At 47.1% G+C, this 12,185-nt stretch overlaps 1 protein-coding gene across 6 annotated transcripts in view; it reads left to right on the top strand.

Annotated features, from left to right (window-relative positions):
- The window catches only part of LOC115172876 (leucine zipper protein 1), a 63,639-nt gene that overhangs the window by 43,605 nt on the left and 7,849 nt on the right, over positions 1 to 12,185 (top strand). For all 6 annotated transcript variants that reach the window (XM_029730699.1, XM_029730697.1, XM_029730696.1 and 3 more), the window contains 2 exons: positions 339 to 3,540; positions 10,343 to 10,623. In XM_029730699.1, the coding sequence (XP_029586559.1) occupies positions 574 to 3,540; positions 10,343 to 10,582 (3,207 nt within the window). In that variant the 5' untranslated portion in view covers positions 339 to 573 and the 3' untranslated portion in view covers positions 10,583 to 10,623. The remainder of the gene's footprint in view (positions 1 to 338; positions 3,541 to 10,342; positions 10,624 to 12,185) is intronic.

The raw sequence follows: 12,185 nt of genomic DNA, 5'->3' as shown, positions 1-12,185 counted from the left end.
TGTGAAATCAATTACAGGCAAACCAGCCCTCTCACTGTCTCTCTCGCACTCCCTGTTTCTCTCTCTCTCTCTCTCTCTCCCTATCACTCTTTCTCCCTCTCTCCCTCTCTGAGCTACACGCTTTCACCATATTCAGGCCTCTTTTTTACATCTCAGCAAACTGGACTTAATTATGTTAGTGTGTGATGCCTGCTAATGAATGTAGGGAATTTCTTATGTGTTATTTCTCAAGTTACTTTCAGTTTTGCTAATACTCAACGACATTTGGGTCAGTGAGTAATAATTCAATACTGTGGTGAATTCTGTTATAACTCTGTTCCTTTTTTTTTCTCTCTCAGATGATCGACACCCATGTTGACCATCAAGCTGAGGGAAGTTGAAGGAATAAGACCCAACCAAAGGAAAAAGGGAGAAGACATTGTGGGGAAAGGATAAAGGGACTGAACACAACCCATCATTACAAGCTTGTGACATTTTAACCAGAGAGGGATTGCCATACAAATGTGGACCTCCCAAAAAGTGTTCAAATAATTTCCCCTTTGCATCAAGAGGACAACAGCAATAATCTCTGCGATGTCTGAAAACAAAGACATAACGAGTCGCCACCTGCAGCACAAGCTGCAGAGCCTGGGGCGGCGGCTGGACGAGCTTGAGGAGGCCACCAACAAGCTCCAGAAGTCAGAAGATGAGCTGCTCGATCTGCAGGACAAGATCATCCAGGCAGAGGGCAGCAACTCCTCCATGCTGGGCGACGTTGAGGGACTGCGCAAGCGCTTGCTAAAGATTGAAGGCAAGGACGAGGAGGTGTGCAAGGCAGAGGACCTCTGCCGTACGGTGCGGGAGAAACTGGAGGAGGAGGAGAGCTTGACCCAGGACCTCAAGTCTGAGATTGAGTGCCTGCAGAGGAGAATGGCTGAGCTGGAGAAGTTGGAAGAGGCCTTCAGCAAGAGCAAGTCGGACTGCAGCCAGCTGTACCTCAGTCTCAACGAGGAGAAGAATCTGACCCGGAAGCTATCCTCAGAGCTGGAGGCCCTTAAGGACCGTGTGAAGGAAGTGGACACGTCAGAGGTAAGGCTGGACCGGGCAGAGCTGTTCCTGGCAGGGGAGCTGGAGAAGCTCAAGGGCCTCACTCAGACTTTTGTGAGTGAGAGGAAGAGACTCCTGGAGAAGCAAAAGGAGGATGAGAAGCTTATACTAAAACTGACAGAAAAGCTGGAGCATCAGAACAGGGTTGACCCGGTAGATCCCAGACGCATTGAAGACGACCTCTCATCCGGCCTGACCGGCAAGCTGGGGCGCAAGAAGAGCCTGGACTACCTGAAACTGGGCGACGACTTTGGGCTAAGGAACAAGTCAGAGAATGAGAAGAACAGATTTGATGGCCAAGAAGACAACAAAGTCAAGGAACTCACCCAGGAAGTGGAGAGGCTGAAGAACCGGCTGAAGCAGCTGGAGCTGGTGGAGGAGGATCTTAAGAACACAGAGTCCAAGAATGGAGAGCTACAGGAGAAGTTCCAACAGGAGAGATCCCGTAGCCGAGCACTCAACGATCAGGTGGAGCAGCTTAGAATGCAGCTGTGTGGAGGCAGCAGTCACGGCAATGGAGGACCTAGCAGTTCAGCAAAGGTCCTTGAGAATGGCAAGGCAGAGAATGAGGAGATCAATGTCCGGGGTGGGTTCAGGCAGGTCAAGCCCAAGTACAGGCCTGCTGCAGAGTCAGCCACCCCCAAGTACAAGGGCAGAGAGCTGTCCCCGCAGCACAAGATGGAGACCAAGCTAAGGAGCAAAGAACTGAGCAACTCTGAGGAAGGTTCTCCAAAGTCTGTCAGGAGGGCACTCAGTCCTGCACACAAGAGCAGGAGGACACCCAAGACTGGAACCTCAACTTCCTCTGACAATGGAGTGAAAGAAATAGGCAGAGGGGTAGAGGAGAAAACAACAAGAGGAGCAGCCCATACTCCTGTCGGCACATCTTTGAGTGACCGCAAGAAGCTCTCTGTTCTTAGTCGCTACCCTCCAGCAGCTAATGACCAGAAGCCATGGAAGATATCTCAGAAACCAAGTGAGAATGAAAGCAAAAAAAGCCAAGTTGATACGTTTTCTAGATTGTATGTCGGTAGTGACAGTGAGTCGAACAATTCTGATGTGGTGCCTGAAAGCTCAAGCAAGAGCAACAGTGTCTCCCCACTTGAAAAGGATGCATTTGTGTCTGACCTGGAGTCTGTGGACCAGGTTCAAGAGGCTCTTCCAGTGTCAAACCTCTCCAAAGCCAATGGGTCGTACATTGCCTACAAGTCCCACGTGTCTCCAGTGGTCAGTGATCATGGCTCTGAGGGCCACTCCTCGGCCTCTGAGACTGAATCACCTGGGTCCAGGCCCTCGGAACCAGAACCTGTGCCTGAGGTGACAGCACTGAATAGCAGAACCTCCACCACTCCCAAGTGCTCCAGATACTCTCGCATACAGGACTCTCTGTCAGAGGGCTCCTCCACCAGGAGCTCGATTGACGAGGAGCAGCACAGACTGTTGGTGGCAGAAGGAGAATCTCTGGAGCCCACTCACACCCCATCAGGTATAGAGCTCCGCAGGGTCTGCAGCCCACGGGAAGCCCTGAGGTCAAAGGCAGTCATCAAGCCAGCCATCGTGGAAATTGATAGGAAGGAAGTCATGATATCCAGAGGTGGGGCAGAGCCCTTGACCTCCTCCAATGGCAAGCCCAAAATCTCCACGAAACCAGTCCTTACCAGTAGCATCACTATCTACCCCAACGATCCCAACTCTTCCAGGACCAGCAGCCGCAGCAGCAGTGTATCCAGCGAGCCACCAGTCAAGGAACGCCACACGTCCACCAGCAACATCATCATCGGCCCCAGTGAGCACAGGGGAAGTATCTCCATCCCCGAGAGAGAGATCACACCCTGGCCGTCCATGGATGGCCCTGACGAATCAGGGGTGCTAGGGATGACCTGTGCAGAGACACACCTACTCCCCCGAAGCAACTACAGCCTCCGGTCACCGGAGACCACCTACGACTTCAACAACGACACAGAGTCGGGTTTCGAGAGCAGCAGTAGCAGCACTACCACCGTCACCAGCTGGAGGAGCCAACACCATGGCCACCACACCTCCCAGGACGACAGCCTCCCAGAGATGAGAAACGTGACGGTGCGAAGCACCTGGAAGAACAGGGGGGCGGCATCCGTGGACGAGCCTGGCCGGGGGGCCAGGATGTACGGGATGGGCTCTGAGGACGAGGCAGAGTCGGCCACCACGTGGAGGGCTTACCGCGCCACCACCATCCTGGACTCGGAGGAGACGGTAAGCGCCACAAGGGCTGCTACATCACGGACAGCCAAGCCTTCCCCAGCAGAGGTGTATATGCGCAGGATCAACAACAGTGTGGTGACCACCAGGGACGTCGCAGAGCCAGTGTGCCGGAGCAAAAGCTCCCTGTTGCCCACAGAGGGAGGTCTGCAGATGAGTATCCTCCACGAGCCTGTCAGCTCTCAGAAGCTTGTTCCCTGGCGGACACAACCCATGGTGAGGACAACTTCTGTACTGTTTACAAACCTGTTTAAGAAAACTAGTGTTCTTATACTTCCACCATTTGCTTACAATAGCTCTTGAGCCTGTTGCATATCTGGTCATTGAGTCTAGGCAAGGTTCAGAGATATTTGTCTCTTATTAATATGATTAGAATGTCTTTGCAGTGGTGCTCAACATATATTTTCATACGGTTTACATTGGATGTCTAAGCTTGGTCTTGACACATTACATCGAACTTTGACATGAGGACAGATCATTTGTAAGCCTCAAACAAGTAATTTTTTAGTTATTTCTAAGGAGTAAGAGGGATGTTTTCTGTTTTTACTGTAACTAAATCTCTGAACATGTTGGGCACCAAAACGGCCTTGAGTCTTGGCTCCGAGTGCATTCCTACATTTAAAAGTACTCTCTTTACTTGTACTTTGCCAATGGCAATACAGCATATACATGTGTACGTACATTGCTAATCTTTGGAAATATACTCCAGAAAACACCAACTGTAGCTTTCTGGTGTGTCCACTTTGAATGAGTGTTCAGGTGCAATTTTTGTTCACTGACGCCAGGCCTAAAACTTTAATCTTAGCACAGCAGTTATCTGAACCTGATTCCTAATGCCGAAGTAAGCACAAAGAGAAAAGGGTAGGACAACAAAAGAGAGGGAGGATGAAAATGAAAAGACCTCAACAGGAAAAAGGTTAGAAAAAACACAAGGGAAAGAAATAGCTTGCTTGTATTTTTTGTTCCTGAGCTTACCAAATGTGCCCTGCCAAGCCGGTGTCCTATTCCTGACCTAATTGAAGATGAGCATTGTTCAAAGGCTCACCTCCATGTATCTCGACTCCGTTTGACTCCATTTCCTACAATGCACTGCAGACGACTGTTTTTCGATGATTTCTTCATTGTAATTCAATTAAGTCTCTGGTGTCAGATTTTCAGATTAAAATTTTAAGCATGACTTGTAGTCTGGTCGATTTATGTGTGAGAGAAGGCCTTGTGTCAGCTGTTTTGACAGGGACGCTTGGTCATTCATCTGTCTGACACCTCTTTTATTAAAGCACAGACGAGATGCAAGCTTGTTCACACTAAATGGTAGACAGTGAGTCAATCTGACATGCACTGGGACAGCGAGATAAGAATGTATTTGACGTGAAGAAAAAGATGCATTATGTGAATTTTGAGAATGCAGAAAGTGGAAGATTTAATCGCATTGCTGACTTTTTAGAATCAATGTGAATGTACCATGCTGAGTACCATGCATACGTGAGTCTACCCATCAATGGTTAGCTCTGTCCACACTTCACACTCCCCCCACTACATAGAATAACAAGCTTTTAGTTTCACACACAGTTGAAATGCATGTCTAGAACTGTCTGAATACTCTCGAGCCAAAAGGGCCTCATCATTCCACTCTTATCCACAGCCACTTAGTGGGGAGATGTACAACTCTAGACGTGTTAAAGATTATACAGGGCATCAAATAGATGAGGTAAAAATGACAACTGCCTCACAGTAAAATGACTTGTCCAATAGTGTGCTGTTTGTCAAGTGGCTACGCTAAAACTAGCAAACCTAGGGAACTGGCTACAATAACATCTCAATTTGTCACACTGACAAACTAGCCTAGTGGATGGGAATCTAGTGTTTTCCTGCAGATAAACTGGACATAACCAGAGATGAAGATTGATGTTGCCAGTCACAACCCCCCCATGCCCCTCACCCCTATCATCCATCAGCCACATTCATATTCATCTTCCATGGTGCATATCCTATGAAGGGGGGAAAAACAAGCTTATTGATGAAGTTGTCATTGAAATGGTCTTCCTGGGCTGTTTTTGTGTCATTCGTAACTGCTTCATAACTCCTAACTCAAGTTGTGTTTATTTAATACAAGCAATAAGCAGGATTTTGTAGATCTGATGGGTCATCACACAACAGTGATGCTTGTTGTTGTCGTCGTAGCCACTGAACTGTACTTTTCTGGGGTCCAGCTGATTAGGAGGGGATTAGGGGTCGCAAACCCACAGTGACCTGCCTGGTCAGGGGTCAAGGCGGTCAGGATTCCCTGTTTTCACAAATCTGCAGATGGGTCATTGTCACTCTGGGTTATCTGGTTTGCCGATGGGGTTCGGTTTGATACTGTGCAACACACCCAGCTCCTCTCAGTCAGAACAAACAGAGGGCTCCAGCACCAAGCCCTCCACCAAGCCTTTCATCTCCAGCCAAGCGAGCCATTAAAAAAAGAACATGACGGCAACATGGCCCTTAGATCTATAATTACAGTCACTCTGCCTTATAAAGCCCCTCCCCCCTCCTAACCATTTTAAACCGTGTTGTTGGAGTCCTGAATGCTGAATGGCTGAAAGCCGTCGTATGTCAGCCAGTATACCCCGGGTATGACACTTTTTTTTTTTCTGCTCTAATTATGTTGGTAACCAGTTTATAATGGCAATTAGGATCCTCGGGGGGGGGGGGGGGGGGGGTTGTGATACATGGCCAATATACCACGGCTAAGGGCTGTTCTTACGTACGACGCATCGCGGAGTGCCTGGACACAGCCCTTAGACGTGGTATATTGGTCATGTATCACAACCCCCCCCCCCCCCCCACCCGATATACCACACCTCCTCATGCCTTATTGCTTAATTGATTTATAAGCCAGCACAAGAATAAATAACACCATACCTTGTAAACTTTTTACTGCTTTCGAAGCTGTCTGAGTGGATTTGAAAGATGACTTACCAGTAAGTTGCTTTTAGAAAGCTCCCGAGGGCGCTGCGGTCTAAGACACTGCATCTCAGTGCTAGAGGTGTCACTACAGACCCTGGTTCAGCGGTCTAAGACACTGCATCTCAGTGCTAGAGGCGTCACTACAGACCCTGGTTCAGCGGTCTAAGACACTGCATCTCAGTGCTAGAGGTGTCACTACAGTCCCTTGTTCAGCGGTCTAAGACACTGCATCTCAGTGCTAGAGGTGTCACTACAGACCCTGGTTCAGCGGTCTAAGACATTGCATCTCAGTGCTAGAGGCGTCACTACAGTCCCTTGTTCAGCGGTCTAAGACACTGCATCTCAGTGCTAGAGGTGTCACTACAGACCCTGGTTCAGCGGTCTAAGACACTGCATCTCAGTGCTAGAGGCGTCACTACAGACCCTGGTTCAGCGGTCTAAGACACTGCATCTCAGTGCTAGAGGCATCACTACAGACCCTGGTTCAGCGGTCTAAGACACTGCATCTCAGTGCTAGAGGCATCACTACAGACACCTTGGTTCGAATCCAGGCTGTATCACAACCGGCCGTGATTGGGAGTCCCATAGGGCGGCGCACAATTGGCCCAGCGTTGGCCGGAGTAGGCCGTCATTGTAAATAAGAATTTGTTCTTAACTGACTTGCCTAGTTAAATAAAAAAATAAATAAATAAAGGACATATGGTGATAAATGACAGAAAAGAGAGAGAAAGGTTAAAATAGAAAGTCCAAGGTTTAGCAGAGAAAGCCTCAGATATCACAATGAAGTCTCCGCCTCTCCAGGTTACTCATAGTTCCTTATTGCTTAAATAACCTTCAATTTATCATCCTGACGCCCAACCGTTCTGATGAACGGCCTAATTTGTTTTGCTTTCTGTGTGTGTTTCAGTCACTCATTGTCGCTTGCCCTTGGCACCCTCCTGCAGGTAATGGGATTATAAGTAAACAGAGCTTATTTCCAAGATGTTTCTCTGTGAACTTCACTAAAGGCAGTCGTCCTCTCTTATTCCGGTTGTGTATTTCCTATTCGTTAGTAAAGGGCTTGAGGCATGAATACCACATTGTCAAATGGTAGTGCTTTTACAGTTCTGATTAATCATGGACAGTGATTGCAGTGTCAAATGTCAACTGTTAGTGAGATGTGCATCAATAACCGCCGTGGACATCTCTCATTGTTTGTCTATACACAGCTCTGCTGTCTCAGGGTGATGTTTCATTTATTTGGTTGAGTCTGAGTTTATTTTTCTGTTTGTAGGGACAGTGCACATTTAATCAACGTTTCAGTAAAAGTGCTGGTTTGCCATATCAATCAGTGTTTGACAACAGTGTATGGCAGGTTTGCCTATCATGAAGCCTCTATCTCCCATCATTGATCAGCCAAAGTTTTTGCACCCAAATTTTCCTATCAGTTTTCGATTATAGAAATTGAATTTGACTTCTTAACCACTGTCTGTTATTACCCAAAGTAAGTTAGCCAGGCTAGCCCCACACAATCGTCACTTCAGAGAAGACACAGCACTTGATGTCCTTGGGTATCTAGGGTGACGATCGATCAGTAGATAGCTTGTTGATTGGCTATTCATCCCATATAACAGGTGTACTCCAGTACCATTTGAGGTGGTACGGTCACACACATTTCCTAGGTGGTAATGGTCCGGATGGATTTGGCATTTATCAGTGTAGTTATAAATCCCCACCTGTTCACATTACTCTTGTTGGCAGAACATTTTGCTGTTATAAATCACATTTCCTGCAATTTTACACATTTTGCATGGGGTTTTAACACTCCTTTCCTCCAAATCTACAAAATGTTCCATGTCTTGTGTGTTTATGATACCATGGGTGGTAGCCCGACTGAGTTCCCAACCATTTTTATTTTGGTAGTTGGGACTTGCGCCCTGTTTTGATCCCGTTCTGGGTCCGGATCTGGACCGTGGTCCGCCAGTTGAGTATGAAGGTCATATATAATTTATATGGTTGTCATTTGTTTGACCCCCTCATCGTAGAGGGATATCCTAGAGGGACCTCTTCATCCATTGAAATGTCAGTCATGACAGCAGTATAGCATCAGATTATAATGGTCTCTGTGGTTTTAATGTTGACTGGCTGCACACAGCCTCACTAACCCTCCATTCTTACCTTCAGGTACAGCACAGAACGTCAGTGTTGTTTTTTCAGCCCATTGTAAAACTTAGAAACCTCAGATGGGTATGTGAATGGGCTGTGGACCATTGGTTGATCTGGCTGATCGAGATACAAAAACATCCTTTGTGCAAGTCAGTCAAACCCAGTGGCAACAAAGTGAAACGCAGGGCCCTTGTGGTCATTCTGGTTGGTTTCCGACCCTGACTTTAACCTAAAAGCCTGGAAAAACAATCTGTGCTGGAGTTGAACTTGGAGGATTCCACGGACAAGAGCTGGTAGGTGGTTAAAACGTCAGACGGAGGAGATGCCAATGGCCTGTAAGAAAGGTTTTGAGGAATGGTTTCCACAAGGTATGTTAGAGCTATTAAATTCTTTCCTGGACAAAGTACTCGAAAACATTCATGTTAATAAGCAGCTTGAATTAAGGCTTCTGTGAAACGTATTACCTTGGGTGTATTGAGCATTGTCTGCTTGTAGCCGAGCTTTGGCACAGTTCGCTTCTAACAGGGAACACAAGTCATGGACTTTTAAAACACAACCAAGACGAGACATATTTCATGTCGAAGCAATGGTTTGTTCTGCAAGGCATGTAACACTCCAGTTGTGTTGTCCTCGAAGGTCAACTATTTCTATGATGGTTGGCCTTTGATTCCGTGCTGTATAAGACAAACATGTTGTCATGAGTGACTACTGCCTAAAGGGGTGTTTTGAGAACTGAGTGAATTTGAGACTTTAAGTCTGTTTTAACTCAAGAAAACCAATGTACTATTTTCCGTAACACATACGGGATTAGCAAAGATTTGCACAAGGAGAACATTTTTCACTTAATCTCAAAACAAAAAGTGGGTCTGGATTTGATATTTTTAATTTTTTATTGTTACTTTCGAAAAATACCATTCATAAGATATTTGAGTGAAGCGTGAACAAAGCAGGTTTGTGAGGGCTTCAGCACTTGGCGTTCCTAGGACATTTCCTCTGCTCATGTGGCAGATCTAATTGCCTAACAACGTTTAAAATGTGACATTCATCCAGCAGAAATATTTTCTGAAATTAAGATTTAGTAATGTCCCTAGTACCTCACACAGAGGGAACAGACTTGGAGAATGTTCCTTCTGGTATTTTTGCACACATTGCTTATTTAGGTCACTGAACTGGAAGACTAGACTTTAGTGTAGGTCCACCCAAACTGCAAACTTTTTCATTCACTTTTGTTAGAATAAGGAGTCGTGTCAACTATCCGCATCCACAGGAAAATGTCAAGATGGCTCAGAAAATAATGCTGTGGTTTGGTGTACATTTGGTGTTCCATTATACATTTGGTGTTCATGAAGCCTAATTTACATATGATTACACTCGAAGTACAGCGGGACCCAACTGTTCGGTGGTAATGCTGTAATCAATGCAGAATGTACTCTGGTCATTTCCTCCCTTTGGGGTGATAGAACAGGAAGTTGCCATGTTTGGCAGCCCCTCGCGTTGTAGCGGGCTTCCTGTCTGCCTGCCCGTTGTCCCTGGGAAATGCAGAGCGGCCATTAAGGGTAATTGGCAACGTTCTGCAGCGGCAGGAAGGATGGGATTCCAGCCAACTGTTAATAGTTACAGTACTGCAGCCTTTTTAAACTGAAATCATAGGCCTTCGCTTTCAGACGTTTAGGAACTGCACTGTCATCTATCACTTTACTAGAACAATGTCATTTGAGGTTGCGTGAAAGTACACACGTAGGTTTTATAGGGGGCTCATTTGCTAGTCGAAGCCCATGTAAATGATATCACTGGGGTATCTTGTTTTTTCTCCCCATGTTTAGAGGCCATATCCAAAGTCGCCTCAGCTTGCCAAGATTTCCCTTCTCACAGGCTGTTAAGTTAATGATCTCTCTAAGTGTTGTTTCTGTTTCGCTGTGACTAGGCTGCTGACGACACGGACCCCAACCCTGGGTCGTGGAGGACAAGGCCGGCGCCCGGTGACCTAGATCCCTATGAGAGGGAGAGCGAGAGGAGCTCCAGGACAGAGGTAGGGTCCAGCAGAGGGACAAGGACCACAGCTGCCAGACCAGCGCTCTTGTCCAATAGGGGTCATACTGGCCGGGCGGAGGGAAGGACCGGGCGCGGCAATCGACAGTGGAGCAATCGTCAGACCGACGACTAAACCGGCCAACCGTCTTAGTCTCTCCGCTTCATAATATCCAGGTAGGATATGTCAAAGCAAAGTTCCAGGAACCTGCTGTCTGGCCTAGCATTGCTTATTGATAAGAGTATGTTTAATGTCTGAGGTTGATATATATTGTCTGATAAAGTTTAGTAGGGGTGTAACGATACACGTATTCGTCCCGAACCGTTCTGTATGGGGGAGCTCGGTTCGGTCTGCACTGTGAACCTGACAGAATTTTTATTTTTTATTATTTTTTATATATATATAAATAAATAATCAGCAAAAAATGAAATATCCCTTTTTCAGGACCCTGTCTTTGAAAGATAATTTGTAAAAATCCAAATAACTTGACAGATCTTCATTGTAAAGGGTTTAAACACTAATGAATGAACCATAAACAATTAATGAACATGCACCTGTGGAACCGTTGTTAAGACACTAACAGCTTACAGACGGTAGGCAATTAAGGTCACAGTTATGAAAAGTTAGGACACTAAAGAGGCCTTTTTACTGACTCTGAAAAACACCAAAAGAAAGATGCCCAGTGTCCCTGCTCATCTGTGTGAATGTGCCTTGGGCATGCTGCAAGGAGGCATGAGGACTGCAGATGTGGCAAGGGCAATAAATTGCAATGTCCGTACTGTGAGATGCCTAAGACAGCGCTACAGGGAGACAGGACGGATAGCTGATCGTCCTCGCAGTGGCAGATCATGTGTAACAACACCTGCACAGGATCGATACATCCGAACATCAGGTACAGGATGGCAACAACAACTGCCCGAGTTACACCAGGAATGCACAATCCCTCCCATCAGTGCTCAGACTGTCCGCAATAGGCTGAGAGAGGCTGGACTGAGGGCTTGGAGGCCTGTTGCAAGGCAGGTCCTCACCAGACATCACCGGCAACAACGTCGCCTATGGGCACAAACCCACCGTCGCTGGACCAGACAGGACTGGCAAAAAGTGCTCTTCAGTGACAAATCACAGTTTTGTCTCAGCAGGGGTGAGGGTCAGATTCGCGTTTATCGTCGAAGGAATGAGCGTTACACCGAGGCCTGTACTCTGGAGCAGGATCGATTTGGAGGTGGAGGGTCCGTCATGGTCTGGGGCGTTGTGTCACAGCATCATCGGACTGAGCTTGTTGTCATTGCAGGCAATCTCAACGCTGTGCGTTACAGGGAAGACATCTTCCTCCCTCATGTGGTACCCTTCCTGCAGGCTCATCCTGACATGACCCTCCAGCATGACAATGCCACCAGCCATACTGCTCGTTCTGTGTGTGATTCCCTACAAGACAGGAATGTCAGTGTTCTGCCATGGCCAGCGAGGAGCCCGGATCTCAATCCCATTGAGCAGGTCTGGGACCTGTTGGATCGGAGGGTGAGAGCAAGGGCCTTTGCCCCCAGAAATGTCCGGGAACTTGCAGGTGCCTTGGTGGAAGAGTGGGGTAACATCTCACAGTAAGAACTGGCAAATCTGGTGCAGTCCATGGGGAGGAGATGCACTGCAGTACTTAATGCAGCTGGTGGCCACACCAGATACCGACTGTTACTTTAGATTTTTGTTCAGGGACACATTCCATTTGTTAGTCACATGTCTG

This window comes from Salmo trutta, chromosome 33, assembly GCF_901001165.1.
Source record: "Salmo trutta chromosome 33, fSalTru1.1, whole genome shotgun sequence".
In the NCBI taxonomy this organism is placed as follows: domain Eukaryota; kingdom Metazoa; phylum Chordata; class Actinopteri; order Salmoniformes; family Salmonidae; genus Salmo; species Salmo trutta.
The sequence above is the reverse complement of the archived record's forward strand: the minus strand, read 5'-3'. Positions and strand labels throughout refer to the sequence as shown.